Source organism: Myotis daubentonii, chromosome 21, assembly GCF_963259705.1.
Source record: "Myotis daubentonii chromosome 21, mMyoDau2.1, whole genome shotgun sequence".
Taxonomy (NCBI): Eukaryota; Metazoa; Chordata; class Mammalia; order Chiroptera; family Vespertilionidae; genus Myotis; species Myotis daubentonii.
In genome coordinates this window covers 17,252,224-17,271,626 of record NC_081860.1, presented here as the reverse complement: position 1 = coordinate 17,271,626, position 19,403 = coordinate 17,252,224, and the positions used below count along the sequence as shown (strand labels likewise).

The following is a 19,403-nucleotide window of genomic DNA, read 5'->3' as shown; positions in this document are numbered from 1 at the left end:
CCGGCGTCCCCAAGAATGACCGGGACGTACGCTTTCTCAGCCCAGGGGCCCGCCTGCTGTCCTCCGCCACTCGCCGCCTGCAGCCGGGCCAGCGCTAACTGCTGACTTCATCCATGCGCTGAGTGAACTCACCAGAGAGGAAAGGGACAGGAATAGGGAATTCACCATTAGATAGGTGGTGGGGGCCTCCCTTGAGTGAGGTAATGTCCAGAGGGCGTGGGGAAACCCCTGCCTTCATGGAGAATACATTCTGGTTGAGGAAGGAGAGGAAAAAACCCAAAAAATATATTATGTGGAGAATTGAAAGACAAGTCCTCTGGAGAGAAAGAAGGAGCATCACATATATTTTTATATATTACAAAAATATATGTACTTTTATTGATTCAGAGGGGAAGGGAGAGGGAGGGAGAGACATCAGTGATGAGAGAGGATATGGCTTGGCTGTCCCCTGCACGGCCCACGCTGGGCTTCCAAAGGCGGTCTGGGGTTTCTCTTTACCGGGGAATTAAACACCTGCCACCCGGGCCAAGCAGAGTTCTCAAAAAACTTTATTTATAACACAGAACGGTGACTGAATGTAAACTTACATTCGTATTTACATTATAGTCCAAGTGTATTACAGCTTTAATTTATGAACAGAAATGTCCTGTCGCTGCTTCTTTTTCTTTTCTGTCTTCTTTGCGTCGCTGATTTGCATTTTCACTTGATCTTGTAACTTAGAAAAGAAAGCTTGAGAGGACTTTAAGGCTTTGTCTTTACCTTCATCCTGCAATTAGAAGTAACACGTGCTCATGTACAGATGTGCGCACGGCGAAGAGCCCCAACGACGACATCCTGTCAGGATACGAATGGTCCCTGGCTGGTGTGCACAGTGGTTCGTGTCGGCCCACGGACTGAAGGGCCTCGGGGTCAATTCCCGGTCAAAGGCCTGGACCTGGGTGGCAGGTTTGATCCCCGGCCCCGGCAGGAGGCAACCAATCGATGTTCCTCTCCCCCTCCCGCCCCCCCACCCTCACTCTCTCTAAAAATCAATGGAAAGAAATATCCTTGGTTGAGGATAAAAATACAGATACACTATATATATATTAATTGAAAAAGGACTAGGCGAACTTGTGAAACATTCAACAGGTCAGCATAGAGCTACTCTACGCATTCGACGCTGCTACAGTGCTCTTGAAATCTGAGGGCAGGGGGAGTAGCACGAAACGCTGTGAGGGGCAGAGTGTGAGGCTGTGTGCCCATCACCAGGGGCCTCTGCACCCGCAGGTGGGCGGTGTCGCCGGCTCTGCCACCCAGTGGACAGCGGGCACCGACACCTTGCCGCGCGCCTCCCAGCGGCCCCTCGCCGCCGGCTGGCTCACCTTCAGCAGCGAGGCTTTGCCGGCTCTGGTCAGCTGCCTGAGCTTCTCCGCCGCCGCGGCCTTGCTGAGCTTCCCCGCGGGCTCGGCGCTGCTCCTCTCCAGGAGTCTCCTGCGCTTCTCCTTCTCCTTCAGGTTCATGTGCTTCCTCAGTTTCTTCTTCCGCCTCTCTCGCTTCTTGTCTGTGGCTGTTTTCTCAGCAGCGGTCTTTATGTCGCCGGCTTTATTTTTTTCCTTTTAAAAAGTAACCACCAACACACTGGTTAGGCAGGCCGACGGCACGGGGCCTCCAGCACGAGCCCCGGGACCTGCCGAGGTGGCCCCCGTGTTCAGCGGCTGACGCCAGCCACCGGGCTGGGCGCAGGGTCTGAGACAGGAGATCCTCCGGGTGGCGCTCAGCGGCCTCGCTCTCCTCGGCGGCCGGCCTCGCTGCTGGGGCTGTCGCCGGCAGAGTCTCTGAGGGGTGGGTGTGGGAGCAGCAAAGCAGGTGAGGGGAGAGGGGCTGCGCTGCTAGACCAGCGGGAAGACAGAGCCTGCAGGACCGGCGTCACTGCCCAGGCATGAGCGCCGTGTCCACAGGCAGGGACCGCCTGCACTTGGCCTGCCAACCTCTACCGACACCCAAAGGCTCCTGTTCTAGACCCGACTCCATTCCAGAAAAGCATTAAGGGGACGACATGAGGGGGACATGCTGACGTTAAAAGATTGCTAGTACATGTGCAATATATGCCATTTGTTTGAAACCTAACCCTGCTGGTATTCAAATAGATTAGAACAAGATACTGATATTGGCTATTTACCAACAGCTTTTGTACTAAGTCTCATATCTGCAAATCATAATAACAGCTGATTATAGGAGTCCGGTATTTGAACATTAAATACCATTATAACATTATTAATTTGATTATACTTGGGAACTGCTGAGACACATTAGAATAAAAACTACGAACTCGAGGAGAATGACAACAAATGGAGACCTGGCTGCGAGCACTGCTTATGGGCAGACACTGCACGTCCCACCCGGCTCCTCACCTTGACTTCCTCTGGGGCCAGGAGAGCCGCGTCGCTGACACTCACGGGGGCGACTTCCTCCATGGTGATGGCCGGCAGGTTGGACACAACTTTAATCTCCGGAACGGGCTGGAAAAGAGACACATGGACTAGGAACTAAGAAACAGTCCGCACCTAGAAGAATCACATTGTGAACCTAGGAATTTAAAACAGAATACATAAAATGCTCTCGGGAGGGTCTTTGAAACGTGAGCTGTGTTGAGGGCGGAAGCCAAGCTAATGGGGCGGCGCTCACGCTGCCTGAGGGTTCGAGGGTCTCCCGTGTCAGCACTGCCCCAGGGGCACCCGTCCGACCCTTCTGCATGGCACCTCTGCCGGATTCACACCCCAGCTCTCTCATCTGTGACCGAACTATTCCCCTCTCCCATGCTTGTGTTCGTTCTCAATCTTATCTGCTGTTTAACAGAACCTTTGATTTCTGTAAATATTACCTCGCCCTTGGTTATGGGGGGTGAGGGGGAACTCACTGTAAGAAATACATGGAGCCTGGCCGGTGTGGTTGGGTATCAACCCATGACCCAGGAGGTCAGGGTTCGATTCCCGGTCAGGGCACATGTCCGGGTTGTGGGCTCCATCCCCAAAAGGGGGCGTGCAGGAGGCAGCCGAGCCACGATTCTCTCTCATCACGGATGTTTCTGTCTCTCCTTCTCCCTCCCTTCCCCTCTTGAAACCAATTAAAAAATGTGTTAAATAAAAGAGAAATAAATGGAAAAAGATACAAGGGAAGATGCTCACTGGAACAAATGAGTCAGAACAAGCTACTTAGTAAGTTTCTCGTGTTCCAGCTCCTGAAAACAGACTCTGGTAAGCAGACGCCGCATGAAGAGCCGGTCCCCCAGAGCTCGGCCAGGGCCGCGACCACGGCGGCTCTGTGCGCGCGCCGGGAGGTGAGCACTCACGGGTTTGGGGGTGAAGTGGAAGTTGGAGAGGGCGTCCAGCTTCAGGAAGAGCGAGTCCATCATCTTCTGGATGGCCACGTGCTCTGGGTTTTCTTCTTCCTCTGTTTTTTGCTGAGAAAACAGGTTTAACACCATCGGGCTAAGCGGCTTAAGGGGCAGCACCGGACGGCACCCCGCGGCCCCTGCCGGTGTACCGAGCCTCCTGGCAGCACCCCTGGGCGGGCACAGGTCCCTTCCGCTACGCCCCGGGCCGCAGGCAGCCAGGAGGACTGAGCCTCCTCGGTCTCCCCCTGCTGAGGGGCCTAACTAACCAAGCTGCTGGGCGTCTTAAACGGCTTTGGCAGAGCGACAATGTCAACTCATCCCCAAGCACAGCTGGCGGCATTCTTATCCGACCAGATGTAAAGGAAGAATTGGCAATTATTATATTGGAAATACGACTTTGTCCTACTCAAGGAATATTTTTCAAAGAATCTAAATAAAAAGAAAAACCGAGAATACCCACCAGACCTAAAGGTATGAATGGATTCACCGATAATCTTAATAAAACACACCAGCAACTTCTAAAGGATGAATGAGAAATGATTTAAAAACTGTAGCACTGCCTGGCCATGTGGCTCAGTGGTTGAGCGTCGACCTATGGAACCAGGAGGTCGCGGTTCGATTCCCCATCAGGGCACATGTCGGGGTTGCAGGTTCAGTCCCCGGTGGGGGGCGTGCAGGAGGCGGCCGATCAATGATTCTCTCTCATCACTGATGCTTCTATGTCTCCCTCCCTTCCTCTCTAAAATCAATAAAATATATATTTTGTAATTGTAGCACTACTGTGATATAGCTGGGAAAGTTAATAACCAGCTGTGGGGTATCAGGTGACCACTGTTAACTGCAAGACCACCTCGCTCCCCGCCCAGCGGGAACGTTATAACCCACCGTCCGGCTTGCTCGGAGCCTCACAGAGGCCAGGGACCGAGAGCTCACGGTTCTGCTTCATAAATTTCGGCCGGCACAGAACTGGTTCTCCCAGTCTCTCCTTTCACAACAGCCGTCCTTCGTGGCTCCTCACCTGGCTGAGCTTGATGTATTCCTGCTCATATATTTCCGCGAGGCTCAGCTTGCTCTTCTCGTGGTCCAGCGTGAGCCGCTTCTTGTACTCGAACGCGTCCTCCTTGGGCTTCTCCTTCCGGACGACATCATCCCACGCCTGGGATGGGAGGGGGAAGGGCACACACTCACCACGTCTCCTTTCCTCCCAGGCTCGCTCACGGACCTGCCCCATCCCGCCTCCTACCGCCCCAGAGGAAGCAGCTCCCACCCCTGGAACGACTGCTCACCTCGCAGAGAGGAAGTCTTACGGAAAGCAGAGCGGGCCCCTGCAGGAGCCCCTGTCGCTTGTTTTAAACGCGCCTTTCCCCTGGTTACCCACTTGAAGTCCCTGTTTCCCCATCACGGTGTGTTCACAGCCAAGATTCAGGTTTGTCTTGTGTCACTCAGACGTAAAGACCCTCCTCAGGCAGCGCCCACTCTGCAGCCCCTCCTGCTTTCAGCCACTTCACACACACACGCACACACGCACACACACGCACGTCTAAAGCCCCTCTCGTTACACACGCAGACGCTCCCGCTGTATTCGAAGCGGACAAAAGACCAATTCTGCAGCAAAAGCTCTTCGCTAGGTTTGTAACATCTGAATAAAAACAGAGCCTGGTCTGTCACATCAGATACTGTGCCCAGACCCCGGGTCCTGGTGTGACCACATGGAGCCAGATGTCAGTCACCACAGCCACCACCCGCCACCAGCCTCATCCCACACCACCCAGCGGTCAGCGCGGCGAGGGGGCCCTGACCATGGCCCTGGCCCCGTTTCTCCTCCGGCACCTCACCCGCACCCGCACCAGTGAGGCCCGCGCCTCACACCAGACGCTGGGGCCGCCTTCAGTGCAGACTGAGGGCCTTTACATGAGCAGCCGACATAAAACTTCTATGAAAACAGAGCATCAGTCATTCCTACTCCCCAAATACGCGCGTTATTTCTAAAATCGCCTGTCACCGTTCACTGAGGTGCTTGTCACCCGTACGGACCTGGTCTCTGATCCGCTGCTTGATGATGTCTTCCAGCTGGAGCGTGGTCTCCTCGGTGATCACCGGCGCTGGAGGCAACAGGACACGTGCGATTGGGCAGCTATAAACCAGGCCGGGGGGCTCACAGGGTGGGCCTCGGCCGCGGCGCCCACACCCGGGAACCGGCTGGACGGCATTCCCGGGCCCCACCCCCCAGCTCCGGGTCAGGCGGCCGTACCCATGCGGACGGCGTGGTCGAAGTGCAGGGTCTCCTCTAGCAGGCTGTTCTCCGGGCGCTTCTGTGCCGTCACCTCCCCCTGAAGCTGCCACGGCCTCTTCTCCAGCAGCTCTTTTTCTAAAGACGCGATTTTTTCATTCATCTGAGAGGGAGAGGCGAAGCGTTATTACGTACTTAGGGAACACAACTGGACGTGTAACTGAGTAAAAGCAACTAATATTTTCAAAAGTGGGAAAGAAATGCATTGCTCCGGACAGTAGTGACGGCCTATTCCTGTCGCCTGTGGTGGGTGGGGGGCTGCAATATACTAAACCCCCCCGATTTTCCTCGCTGAACTGAAAGGCCAAGTCTGTGGGACACTAAGTCCCCCCAGAGGCAGCTGGGTATATTTCTGCTCTAGTATTCACATCCTCTATCTCATTCACAAGCCACCGACAGCGTTCGTTATTAGAGCGCTCCAAGGTGAAGTCATGTTTCCATGGCAACATCAGTGTCTGATGGAGCCTGACCCTGACGCTACACCCCAATCCACGTTATCGCTGACTTCTAAAAGACAACGAAGTGATAGGGCCAAACAACTGGAGCCTGACTACATTCCTTTCAAAGGGCATTTCATCTTCTGAAGTCAGGTGACCCGGGCATCAAATTTATCAACTTCTGGAAGATGGTGCTAAATACAGGTGTCTCCATGGTACTCACAGAGCCGCCTGCTCAGCACCTCAGAGCGGGAGGCCGCATGCATAAGAGCAGCTACGGTGAGCAGGAGCGGTTCCCAGGCCAGCTAATTAGGAGAGATGCCACGGGTACAAACACAGCAGGGAGAGAAAAGCAGCAGGTTTTACAGCGGCGCCACAAACTGAGAGCCACGGGCCCCATTTTTACAAGTTAGCTGCTTCCCGCTGGGCGCCTCTATGTAGTGTGAGCTGTACAGAGTAGCCAGATGTGTTTTTTTAAAGGATAAGTCAGCATTCTACCAAGAAACACAGATTAGTTAGCAGTCTGCAAGTTCCAGTCACGAAAGCATATAGCAAATCCCTTAAGTTCCTATTCGTTACCTTTTCCTGTCTTTTTTCAAAGGAGGACTTAACTTCAGCAGGCTCTTTCTGTGCATGTAAGACGCCTGTCTCTTCAGGTTCCTCATCATCTCCAGATGCCTCGTCATCTGGCAGGGCGAAGGTCACCCTCTTCGTTTCTTTACGTTGTTTATCGTCTTCAGTCTCTTCAAGGTCATTCTCTTCATCCCTATGATACCAAAACACGTATCAAAGGAAGAACACCCCATTTCATTAGGGAAACAGAGAGAAACACGTTTTCTCATAATGCAAGTTTTCTTCTGTATTATGCCTAATGCAACTAAATCTCCAGAACTTCTAAAGGCATTCAGTTATTAAGGAATGACAGAAGGAATTATTTAGGTGAAATAGAACAAAAAGTGTCCAACAAAAAGAAAATAAATGACTGCCCTGGCCAGCGGTTAGCGCGTCGGCTCCTGCACCCAAGGGTTCCAGGTTCCATCACTGGTCCAGATCGGGGTGCATGTGGGAGGCAACCAATCGACGGTTCTCTCTCTCCCCATCCTCCCCTCCCTCCCTTACATTCTCTCTGAAAAACTCAATGGAAAAAATAACCTCAGGTGAGGATTAACCAAAAAAAGGGGGAAAATTACTCATCGATCTATAACACAAAGTCATCTCACACAGATAACAACAGTTTATCTTTCTTGGCACAAAACCAAATCAAAGCTCCTTGCACTAGAGGTCTGACTGGCCCTTCTGGGTGAACTCTAACGCCCTTCCACGTGGACTTTCTCTGGCTCCCCGGAGACGACGTGACCTCCCAGAACCTGACTCCTCGGGCCCGTGACACTGCGAGCGTGCGCACGACTGGCCACGCCCCGCCTGCACGGAAAGGGCACTGAACACACTCACGTGTCCGAGAGGCTCTCCTCTCCTCCCCGTTCAGCAGCCTCTCCCTCTTCTTCACCGGAGCCCAGCTCCTCGTCGGGCGCACCCGCCACGTCTTCGTCACTTTCAACCGGATCAAAGAAATCCTTGTACTTCAGGTTTCTGGAACTTCTACCCGACTGAAACAGAGACACTTCGCATGAAGGGCAGGAACGTGCACGGAGCCCTGCGTATGTGTGTATATTAACACTGCACAGGGAAAACTGGCCTAAGAGCTACCAGACCACAGCCAACTGAAAGCAGGAGTCCTTTACACAATATTCCCATCTCTACATCTCCTAGCTACAAGGATTTCCAAAACACCCCCGCCCGATCAAGTACACAAGTGCCTCCCTGTCACTAGTATTTGCAGTGCCTGGTGAAAACACATGTTTGAGGGACAGTGCTGAAGGTCTGACAGGTGTGATTATGGCTATTAAGCTACAGTGGCCTACGAGAAGGCAATGGTGGCTCCGGTTTAATTTCTCCCAGCCAACGATCTAAGGATTTCACTTAGGCCCTGGGGAGTGTTGAGGTATTTCCCCCTCTTCCGGAAGAAACAGAACAGAATGCAATCTGAGGAGGGAGAAGGTCCTCTTTCTCTCCTCTCCCAACACGTCACCTTGGGTTTCTGACGTCCAAACAGTCCTCCCTCGTCTCCGTCGGAGTCAAGATCTTCAAACAAATCAATCTCTTCGTCCTCGTCCTCGTCGTCGTTGTCCCCTTTCCGTTCCTCTTCTTTTTCCATGGTTTCTAAAAAGCTCTCCATCTCGGAGAGCTTGAAGAACCTGTCGTCCACGACGGACTTCCCCCTGGGCTTCCTGGGCACGTGGCTCTGCGCCCTGCTCTGCCGTTCCAGCTTGTCGATATCAAAGTCAAGGTCAGAATCCTCATCGCTGAAGACGGGGCTTCTCCTCAGATCGCACTGGCCGGGATGCCTGGTTGTCTCCTCCCCTTTGGGATCATCACCGCTCAGGCCCGACCCTTCCTCCTCCTCCTCCTCCTCCTCCTCTTGTCCTAGGCCCTCCTGGCCCTCAGCCTCCGTCTCCGAGCCATCCTCCCCACCCTCCTGCTCCTCCTCCGCCGGGAGAAGGCTGAGGTCCCCGTCCTCGATGGTGTCACGGACGGCGCTCTCAAAGTACCGCAGCACCGGCTCATTCTGCAGCTCCAGCTGCTGCCAAATCTGCTCGTCGTCAAAACGGTCGATCACCAGTTTCTGTAAAGGGCTCCCGGGGATCCTGCCGCGCTCCAGCACTTTACTAAAGTCATAAAGCACTTTTGTCAAGGACGTGAAGCTTGATGCCAGTTCATCTTGAATCCTAGCAAGGGAGCAGGGGAGGAAGTTAAAGGAGACTTTTTAAAAAAATTATCCTTTTTGTTTAAAGTATTACAGATGTCACCCCCCCCACCCCGCATGCGCTCCCCCCAACCCCCGCCCCTCGCCTTCCCCCTACTATTGTCTGTGTCCATGGGATACGTTTGTATGTGTGTGTGTGTGTGTGTGTGTGTATATATATATATAGATAGATAGATAGATATATAGATAGTCTTTGGTCAATCCCTTTCCACCCCCCACAGCCCCTGCCTTCGCTCTGGGATTCGTCAGTCTGGTAGTAACCTCGCGGTACTCTTAAATTAAAGGGGGAAATAAGGCCCCAGTCTCGTGCAAAACCAAATGTGAATGAAACGTCAATTTTTAGTATAGATTCTGGTCCGCAAGAATCTGGACTATCTTGCTGATGAACCACCTTAATACACAAAAGTGTGAACTTAGTATCTGTGAATCTGCACACGACTGAAATTCTGACAGGCTAAGGGGGCGGAAACGATCTGAACTTTGGGGAAAGGAGATCTACGCCTCCCGTTAGCTTCCCTCTATCCCAGACACTGACAGGGGCCTGCAGCCCGCGCCCGCCGGAGGCCGGGGCCCGATCCCGAGCCCGGGCTCCGCGCACTTACGTGAGGAAGCCCTCCGGCCGGCCTGTGTTCTCACCAACCTCGTCCAGACACCGCTTCAGAGTCCGCTGACGCCAGACCCGCAGGGCCATGGCTGTTTAAAACTCAGCTCGCCGCGCCGCATGCCCCGGAAGTAGGGCGCCCGGAAACGCGTCACAGAGATGCGCCCCGCGCAACCTGGAGCGCAGAGGAAAAGGTTCCGCCGCACGCAGGTTCCGGACCCACCCCTAGCCCGAGCCAATGGCCGCGCGAGAACCGTCGCTGCGCTTGCGCAGCGGACGGCGCAGGGAACGGAAACGAGCCATTGGTCGGCTCCAGCGCCTTTGAACTCCTCCGGAAAATCTGTTTGGCATTCCTGAGGGTCCCACAGTGCGTGACGCCTTCTCCTTTTAAGTGTCCGCCTTAGATGCACCAGGTGGCTTCACCGCACGTTGTAGTGTAAAGAAGAGCGGGTCCAAACCCAGCACCCAACAGGAATTCTGCAACACTCGCCACGCCCCCTAGCGCCGTAGGCCCGCCCCCGGCACCTTGACCCGCCCCTCCTCTGACCACGTTGCCCCGTCCCCTGAAGCGCCGAGCTCCTCCTCTGGCACGCTGCCCCGCCCCTTTAAGCGCCCAGCTCCTCCCCTGGCATGTTGCCCCGCCCCTTTAAGCGCCCAGCTCCTCCTCTGGCACGTTGCCCCGCCCCTTTAAGCGCCCCGCCCCTCCTCTGGCACGTTGCCCCGCCCCTTTAAGCGCCCCGCCCCTCCTCTGGCACGTTGCCTCGCCCCTTTAAGCGCCCAGCTCCTCCTCTGGCACGTTGCCCCGCCCCTTTAAGCGCCCCGCCCCTCCTCTGGCACGTTGCCCCGCCCCTTTAAGCGCCCCGCCCCTCCTCTGGCACGTTGCCCCGCCCCCCGGCCGAGCCGTTGACGCCCCGTCCGACGCACGCCGCGTCTTAGCCCGTCGCTTCCAAGATGGCGCAGGTGCTGAGGGCGGCTGTGGCGGCGGCGTGCGCAGGAGGTGACTCCCCCGCGCCGTCGGGGTTCGCCGTGGGGCGGGGCTCAGGGGGCGGGGCTCAGGGGGCGGGAGGCCCCGAACCCAGGCGGGGCGGCTAGGGGGCGCGGGGCGCGGCCGCCGTCCGCACCGTGAGGCCGAAGGGGGCTTCCAGAACCGCCTCAGGGTAGCGGCGGGGGCGGGGGCCTCCTCCTGTGGGCGCCTCACAGCCCCCCCTGGAGGGCGTGCCGGTGACGGCGCCCCTTTTCCACGACGGCCCGGAGGGACGCGGGAGCCCGTCCTTGGGGACAGACAGCAGGGCCGGGACCGAAGTGAACGGCGGAGGGGCCGTGAGCTTCTGTGAGGGCGCGCCCTAGAGAAGAGACGCCGAAAGGAAGGCAAGTCCTGTGCGAACACACACTCACACGCACACTCACACGCACACTCACACGCACACTCACACACGAGAGCCGAGCCTGCCGGCCGCGCAGTGGTTAGCGCAGGGCGCGCATGCGCCAGGGAGACAGCCCACCCATGAGTCTCTCTCCCACCTCCCTCCCTCCCCCTCTCAAAAAAAAGTTTTTAAAAAATATATACATGTCCTCAGGTGAGGATTAACCATATAAAAACCAGACAAAGCGCCGGAACCGGTGTGGCTCAGTGGATGGAGCGTCGGCCTGCGGACTGAAGGGTCCCCGGGTTCGATTCCGGTCAAGGGCATGGACCTGGGTTGCGGGCACATCCCCAGTGGGAGTGTGCAGGAGGCAGCTGATGGATGTTTCTAACTCTCTCTCTCTCCCTTCCTCTCTGTAAAGAATCAATAAAATATATTTAAAAACAAACAGACAGACAAAGCCGTGGGCTGTCCTCCCACACCGCACTGCGGAAGGCCCGCTGTGGACAGGCTGGCGTCGCCCCCCTGCTCCCCGATAACTGCCTCCTGTGCCCCCGCAGGACGGAGGGGCGCTGGTGCAGGGTTCGCAGGCCCCCTGAGTTTCCTACATCCATTAGAAATAAATAAAAAAGGGCTCAGTGGTGAGCGCCGACCTTTGACCCCGGAGGTCAGGGCGCAGGACCCGGTCGAGGGCTCCATCCCCAGGAGGGGGCGCACAGGAGGCAGCCGGCCCATGATTCCCTCCCTCTCTCTGAAATCAATAAGAAAAACATATTTTTTAAAAAGCTGCCTGGATTCCGTGGTGACAGAATCGCAGGTGTCCTGGCTCCCCGGTCCCCACCTCCCCCCAGCCCCCCCTTTTCTTCTGTGGGGGTGGGGGGCGTCGGAGGGCAGCTCTCCCTCCACCGGGAATTCCCCGTTGAGGTCACGGCTCCCAGGGAGTCACCCCAGAGCGTCCTTCAGCTCGGCACCTTCCCGGGGTGCGGCTGGGGTGAACCCCTAATAATGTCCGGCTTCTCACCTAGGAAGGGCTCCCTCTCTTTCCGCCCACGGGCCTCACAGTTCTGCCCGCCCTCTGAAGTCGCTTCTCAAGCTGAACCGATTCTTAAATATACTAGTGTTTTTTAAAATATATTTTTATTAATTTCAGAGAGGAAAGGAGAGGGGGAGAAAGATAGAAACATCCGTGATGAGAGAGCATCATGGATCGGCCGCCTCCTGCACGCCCCCTACTGGGGATCCAGCCCGCAACCCTGGCATGTGCCCTGGCCGGGAATCGAACCCAGGACCCTTCAGATCGCAGGTTGACACTCCATCCACTGAACCAGACCGGCCAGGGCAGTATTTTTATTGATTTCAGAGAGGGAGAGAGAGAGAGAAACATCCGTGATGAGAGAGCATCATGGATCGGCTGCCTCCTGCACGCCCCCTACTGGGGATCGAACCCGGGACCCCTCAGTCCACAGGCGGTCACCCCATGCACTGAGCCAAACCAGCTAGGGCGATCACTGTCGTCTTTTTTAAAAAAATTTTTTTTAGTCCTCACCTGACGAGTGAGGATATTTTTTTTAATTGATTTCTAGGGAGAGTGGAAGATAGGAGGGGAGAGAGAGAGAGAGAGAAACATGGATGTGAGAGAGACACATCGATTGCTTGTCTCCCACACGTACCCTGACCAGGACCAGGGATCGAACCTGCAACCCAGGTTTACACACGCCCTTGGCCGGGAGTCGAACCCGAGAGCCTCCGGTGTGCGGACCGGCGCTCTAACCATTGGGCCGCGCCAGCCAGGGCAATCACTGTAGTCTGTCTTACGCATCTGCCGTGGCTGAGTGCTGAGCCCCAAGGAGACAAGGGCAGAATAGGAGCCTCCGCACATGATCGGTACAAAGAGGTGACTCGTGTACACGAAAAAGGATTATATTCGTTAAAACGAATCTCTAACGAGCAGGTGATAGGCAGGTTTTGCCACTGACACGCCCTCCCAGGCCCTCCCTCCTCTTCTCGGTAAAAGTGCAAGTCAGCATCTTACCGCACACACCATTGCAAGCTGCCCTTTGCCAACCCCCCCCCCCCAAAAAAAAACCACACCAAACTCATAAAAGTCATCTCCTTGTCTCAGAAAGCCATCGCTTAGCAAGTCGCTGTTGCTCATGGAGCACACACTAAAGATACTAAAAACGGAGGTTCAGGGAGCATTTCAGAGGCACGAGGACGCCAAACATCGCCGTTTAACAGCACTGACCTCGGTGCCGGACAGACCTGGGCTCCAGGCTCCGCTCTGCCACCTCGTGTGCCCTTGAGGAAAATCACTGAGCCAGGCCCGTCTGTCTCCCTTGTCTCTCAAGTGGGAAGAGTCACGCTGACTCGCAGGGTGCACCAGTACATTGCCTCTGTGGTATGGCCACGGGGACTCGGGGGCGGAGCCGGGCTACGGCGCCTCCGCTCTCACTCCGGAATTCGGGATGTAACAGTTTGCGAGGTTACGTAGACGGTTCGCGGCGTAACTGACGACGCGATAAGCCCCGGGGTCTCCACTAGGAAGGTGAGGTCATATCAGTGAGGTGTTCCCCCCGGGGGTTCTGGCCCCCACTGTGCCTGGACCCCAGCAGTCGGGGCAAGGCCTGCCGACCGGCACCTCAGCGCTGGGGTGATCATCAGTTTACAGGTTTGTTCGTTTTTTCTCTTTTTTTCCATTTTATAGGTTTTTGAAGGCAGCACGGTCACAAATACAGTTCGCACTTTCACATGACGTTCAAAGGCGTTTCCCAAGTTAAAACTGACGGCCATGAGCCGTGTGAGTGAGTTAGGGAGTTCCTATAAACAACTAATGTTACGTTGGGCAACTTGTAAGCCGGTGCTATTGCATCAAAATGCAAAAAGAAGGTAGGCCTGGAATACCACCAGGACGTCGGTAGTCACTCAATCCCGAAACCCTTACCAAGCAGGGTCTGCAGTCAGAGCCCCGTAAACTTCCAGAGCGAAAGGAGAGCGCTGGCCGTAAAACGCCGTGAGTGGTGGGTTCACGAAACGACGCAGCGACTACAGCACCGGGTGTGCCACAACATGGCCCAAGGGCAAGCAGCCTCTAGTTGGGGAGTGAGATTTTTTGGGGTTCTTAGTCCTCGTGGTATATTTTTCCTGTTGATTTTCTTTTTAAATATATTTTTATTGATTTTTTTTTTTTCAGAGAGGAAGGGAGAGGGATAGAGAGTTAGAAACATCGATGAGAGAGAAACATCCATCAGCCGCCTCCTGCACACCCCCTACTAGGGATGTGCCCGCAGCCCAGGTACATGCCCTTGACCGGAATCGAACCCGGGACCCTTTAGTCCGCAGGCCGACGCTCTATCCACTGAGGCACACCGGTTAGGGCTCCATTGATTTTCTTAGAGTGGAAGAGAGAGAGAGAGAGAGAGAGAGAGGGAGAGAACAGAAAACAAAACAGAAACAAACATCAGCCCGCCACACTCCTCTGGCTGCCCCTTCGCTCGTAGAGATAACTCGCTGGGGAGACCTTTGTTTCTTTTCCCCAACAGTGAGGCATTTGGGCTGGTTGACAGCCACTCAGATAAAATGCACATTAAAAGGTACTGTACGGTCACAGACTGTAACACCGACAACCGGTCATAGATCAGGAACAGAATTGTTCTCACCGGCAAGTGTGTTATGTCACCGTCGCGTTCAAGCTCACCCGTTGTGAGGTGCAGAGAGCAGCAAGTAATTCTTCGTAACGGCAGCTGCCCTCCACGTGCTGTCGGTAAATGTACGCTCTTAGGGAAGATCCCCTTCCTTGCTCTGAATCTAACATCAGATGGCTCAGAATTAGCTTTTTAACCTCAGGCAGCTATTTCAGAACGGAGTGAGTAATTTAAATAATTTCAGAAGCGCATTCACGTCAAAGGGACATTGCCAACGACTGTTCCATCTTCCAGGGCTGTTCTCACGACTGCAGGCTCCCGTTCCCACAGGGAGAGCCTTTTCCACCCCCCGGTCCTCAGGTCGCGTGGCCAGTGCTGCCGTGTGGGCCCTGGGGCGGCTCAACCACGTGGCCATCGCCGTGCCGGACCTGGAAAAGGCCCGGGCCTTTTACCGGGACGCGCTGGGGGCCCCGGTCAGCGAGGTGTCCCCCCTTCCTGAGCACGGAGTGTCTGTGGTTTTCGTCGACCTCGGGAACACCAAACTGGAGCTGCTTCACCCGCTGGGAGAGGACAGTCCGATCGCGGGGTTTCTGCAGAAGAACAAGGCCGGAGGCATGCACCACGTCTGCATTGAGGTATTCATTTCCTTTAAGGCTCGGCGTCTGACGTTTCTCTCCCCCAAAATGTCTTTTGCTTCTGGAGACGGATACGGTCACTGTCATCAGAAATTTTATATGAAGTTCTTTTTCTTTTCTTTTTTTTTCTAATCACCTGTGGCTATTTTTCCATTGATTTTTAGAGAGAGTGGAAGGGAGGGGGAGAGACAGCGAGAGAGAAACATCAATGTGAGAGAGAGACACATCGATTGGTTGCCTCCCACACCCCACACCCTGGCCAGGGCTGGGGATGGAGCCCGCAACCGAGGTGCCTGCCCTTGACCGGAATCGAACCTGGGACCCCTCAGTCCTCGGGCTGACGCTCTGTCCACTGAGCCAGACTGGCCAGGGCATGAAGGTCTTTAAGGGATTGGTAGTCGCATTGGTCCCACTCAAGATGGATCCGTGGGTGGATTTTCTTTTCCTCTAGAAAACTGCAAATAACAACGTAGTTTGTCAAATCTGGACTCAGCAGCTTCTCCAAAAGGCCCTGAGGCCCGGACGGTGTGTCTCGGCGGTTGAGCTTCAGCCTATGAACCCAGAGGTCCCAGTTCGCTTCCCAATCGGGGTACCTGCCCGGGTTGTGGGCTCCATCCCAGTGGGTGGCGTGCAGGAGGCAGCCATTCGATGATCCGCTCCCATCATTGATGTTTCTCTCTCCCCCTTTGCCTCCCTCCCTCTCTGAAATAAATAAAAACATATTTTTTAAAAAGTCACCGAAGTTGGCCTTGGTTCAGCAGCGAACAGGACAGGGACCGTGCCCCAGTGGCAGGGGCAGCCGGTGCGGGCAGCCTGCCCTGTGATAGGCAGAGTTCACGCGCGTGTCTCCTCGCTCACAGGCGAGGAGAGGTTGGTTGCTGTGGCCGGCCAGGAGGTGGGAAGGCACCTGTGAAGGGATCCCCCGGGCACGAGAGGAGGAAGCCCTTCTGGGCAGCGGGAGTAGCAGGTGAAAAGGCACAGAGTTATCAGAGCCACTGCCAGCCCCCCAGGACGCCACCTGCATTGTTTTCTGCATTTCTTATAGCTGCCTCAGGAGGGCGCCGTTCTCCCCATCCACAGGTGAGAAGCCGGCTGAGAATAGCTTGCCCACAGTCACATGACTAGTGAGTGGCAAGGCTGCTAACTAGTTGTGTCCAAACTAGATTTGTTCTGATTCCAGCGTCGGCACTGCTGGACGGCGCCATCGTTGTATGAGCTGAACTTAAAATCCGAGGTGGGGGCCATAAGGCGTTCGGCAGGGGACTTGCAAGGCCTCCTGGTTCACCGCGCCCCCTGTCTCAGAAGGTGAATTTTGGCTGCAGGTCTGTATCGCAGTGGACTTGGGGTTGACCAGAGGCCCCCAAGGACGACAAGCAGGATCCCCGCCTTTGAACCCACTGCTCCGTCCCACAGCGCACTGTCTGGGTCCGACATCAGAGCCCAGGCTTCAGAGGAAGCCGGTGTGAGTGAGGAGTGCAGTGAAGTGGGGACAGCGCAAGCTCAGGAGCGTAGCAGTGGATGTGAGAGTCGAGGTTGGCGGGGAGATGAAGATGTGGTTCCGTGAAAAGTGGGGGTGGGCCACGGGAAGTTGTGGAAGGAGGCGGGTTAGTCCTTACGTTAATGTGAGACACCGCCACTGTTCGCTGCTCTCCGTAAAAAATCAAGCGTCTTAACCAGCAGACAGGTTTTATCTTTCAGGCCTCAGTCTGAGAGAGAGCCGTCCCAGGCTGGTGGGCTTCCTCCAATCCGCTGGTTTAAAAACCTTGATCTTCCTCAGAACCAGACGGCTGTCTTGGGACGCCGAGCCCCACGGGTGCCCTTGCCAAAAGCATCGTTTGCTCCAGGGCGATGGCCTTGGAGTTGTCACTGAGCACGTATGGTTTGATTACACTCACTGCCAGTGCTGCCCGCTGGAAATATAACACCAGCTGCACAGATCACTTATTTGTTTTAAATATGTGCTTACTGATTTCAGAGAAAGGGAGAGGGAGATAGAAACATCGATGATGAGAGATGAGAGAATCAATTGGCTGCCTCCTGCACCCACTGGGGACCAAGCCCGCAACCCAGGCATGTGCCCTGACCAGGAAACGAGCCTTAACCTCCTCATTCCTGGGGCGCGACCACTGAGCCACACCAGCCAGGCCACATAGACCACTTTAAATCCAGGGACGCTGCCACGAGTGCTTCCGGCCTCTGCAGGCCGCCCCCTAGGAGGGGTCTGGTGTCGACTGGAACTAGCCGTGCTTCCCCTAAACCCCATCCAGGCAGCAGGGGTTTGCTGAAAATGGCGAAAATGCTTACGTGTCATGGTTGCTCACCCAGGGAGATCTCGCGGCTGCTTTCCCCTCTGGAGCAGGAGCCGGGATGTGTGGTGGTTTCACAAAGGCTCTGCCTCAAGGCAGAGGGGAGAGCCGTGAGCGGAGGTCTCTTCTAGCCTCAGGATCCTGTGATTCGGTGTTCCCATGATCTCAAACGCACTCTTGTTTCTTCCCGTCTCTCCAGGTGGATGACATAAATGCCGCTGTGAAGGACTTGAAAGAGAAGAAGATCCGTAGTCTAAGTGACGAGGCCAAGATAGGGGCCCACGGAAAACCCGTCATCTTCCTGCACCCCAAGGACTGTGGGGGCGTCCTGGTGGAGCTGGAGCAGGCCTGAGCGTGTAAGGAGCTGCGGTAGTGACCGGGAAGCGCCCCGGGTCCTTCGGCTTTGAGTCCTTCACTCCTTCGGTCACTTCAGAGTTAAAACCAAATCACAGAATGAGGTTCAAAAAGTCATGTACATGTGTGTATATATATACCGTGTGTGTCCCCAAAAACGTGTACACCCTCTGAATAATTATGAATTCCAATGGGTTAAATCTGAAAAGAAAGACACATCAATTGAGCGTCAGCTAAGTGTATCTACATTTTTGGGGACACACACCTGTATGTGTGTGTGTGTGTGTGTGTGTGTATTTGATTTGGAGAAAATTGTGATCACTGAATGCCTAAGGAATATTATTAAAATCATATTCATAGAAACACATTCTTCCTGTTCTACAGTGGGGTCATTTCGGACAGTACACTAGCTGTGTGAAAGGGTGTGTGTGTGTGTGTGTGTGTGTGAGAGAGAGAGAGAGAGGAGGCAGGATGGGGGCACAGAGGATGTATGGCCTCAGATGTTGGGCTTTTCTGGAACAACTCATGCTCACAGCCCCTCAGGGCAGGTGTTGGGGTGCTAAGTCCTGTCCGTACAAGTAGGAGGTTTGTGGAGAGCTGGGCGTGTGAGCTCCGGGCTGCACCGTCGGCTGCATTTTTAAAGTCGGTGGTCGTGGAGAGGGCAGTGAGTTGCAGGGACACAGCAGCCTGAAGGGTGTGCAGAAGGGTGGAAGCCTCGCTGAGGCGCTCAGGGTCCCGGCGGGAAGCGGCTTCGTGAAGCGGATGTAAGTCGCTACAAAGCAGCAGGAGCGAGTTGGAAAGGAAGGGAGCAGAGCTCTCAGAGGCTGGGAGGCACAGCCTTTGGCCGGACTTTCTTCTTTTAAAAAAACTCTTTACTGTTGAAAGTATTTTTTTAAAAATATATTTTATTGATCTTTTACAGAGAGGAAGGAAGAGGGAGAGAGAGAGTCAGAAACATCGATGAGAGAGAAACATCGATCAGCTGCCTCCTGCACATCTCCCACCGGGGATGTGCCCACAACCCAGGCACATGCCCCTGACCGGAATCGAACCCGGGACCCTTCAGTCCGCAGGCCGACGCTCTATCCACTGAGCCAAATCAGGGCCATTGTTGAAAGTATTACAAATGTCCTCCGTACCCACCATTGTCCTCTCCCAGCCTGCCCTGCCCCCCAGCCCCGGCCTTCCCCCCCCCCCCCCATTGTCTGTGTCCACTGGTTATGCTTCTCTGCATACAAGTTCTTTGGTTGATGTCTAACCCTCCCAACCGCCTCCCCCGCCCGCGACCCCCCCCCCCGCCCTCCCCTGCCTTAAACTCGTATCAAATGACTTTTCAGAATCTCAGATGGATGCATAGAGTGCACGGTGTATGGGGAAGTGTTAACATCTTGTAACTCACGGATAATTGGATGCTGAGTAGAGAAGGAGGTATGTACACATTGAGCCTGCTCTTAGGGAAGACAAGTGTAGCATTGAGTTGTTATTTAAAAGTTAAAAGCAATGCCCTAGCCTGGTCCCGGGTTCGATTCTGGTCAAGGGCACGTACAAGGATCAACCAATGAATGCATAGTTATGTGG

The 19,403-nt window shown here is 54.9% G+C and overlaps 2 protein-coding genes across 2 annotated transcripts; one reads left to right on the top strand and one right to left on the bottom strand.

The window, feature by feature from the left end:
* Positions 1 to 530: 530 nt before the first annotated feature.
* Positions 531 to 9,960, bottom strand: MPHOSPH10 (M-phase phosphoprotein 10). The gene is made up of 11 exons (XM_059678378.1): positions 9,527 to 9,960; positions 8,190 to 8,886; positions 7,553 to 7,707; positions 6,680 to 6,866; positions 5,625 to 5,766; positions 5,408 to 5,475; positions 4,392 to 4,529; positions 3,329 to 3,439; positions 2,391 to 2,498; positions 1,362 to 1,592; positions 531 to 766 (listed from the first exon to the last, which is right to left on the bottom strand). Exons 1-11 carry the CDS (start codon positions 9,613 to 9,615, stop codon positions 617 to 619), a joined length of 2,076 nt encoding a protein of 691 aa, XP_059534361.1. The 5' UTR covers positions 9,616 to 9,960; the 3' UTR covers positions 531 to 616.
* A 446-nt stretch (positions 9,961 to 10,406) lies between these two features.
* On the top strand, positions 10,407 to 18,192 carry MCEE (methylmalonyl-CoA epimerase). Its single transcript, XM_059677914.1, has 3 exons — positions 10,407 to 10,522; positions 14,825 to 15,165; positions 17,671 to 18,192. Exons 1-3 carry the CDS (start codon positions 10,477 to 10,479, stop codon positions 17,821 to 17,823), a joined length of 540 nt encoding a protein of 179 aa, XP_059533897.1. The 5' UTR covers positions 10,407 to 10,476; the 3' UTR covers positions 17,824 to 18,192.
* Positions 18,193 to 19,403: the final 1,211 nt, after the last annotated feature.

Excerpts from the sequence above, each read along its gene's own strand:
- MCEE (XM_059677914.1), top strand. The coding sequence starts at position 10,477 with ATGGCGCAGGTGCTGAGGGCGGCTGTGGCGGCGGCGTGCGCAGGAG. Across the intron at positions 10,523-14,824 it reads GGCGGCGGCGTGCGCAGGAG|GGCTGTTCTCACGACTGCAG; the intron begins GTGACTCCCCCG and ends TCCATCTTCCAG. Across the intron at positions 15,166-17,670 it reads TGCACCACGTCTGCATTGAG|GTGGATGACATAAATGCCGC; the intron begins GTATTCATTTCC and ends CCGTCTCTCCAG.
- MPHOSPH10 (XM_059678378.1), bottom strand. The coding sequence starts at position 9,615 with ATGGCCCTGCGGGTCTGGCGTCAGCGGACTCTGAAGCGGTGTCTGGAC. Across the intron at positions 2,499-3,328 it reads TCCACTTCACCCCCAAACCC|CCCGTTCCGGAGATTAAAGT; the intron begins GTGAGTGCTCAC and ends TCTCTTTTCCAG. Across the intron at positions 767-1,361 it reads GCAAAGCCTCGCTGCTGAAG|GATGAAGGTAAAGACAAAGC; the intron begins GTGAGCCAGCCG and ends TTCTAATTGCAG.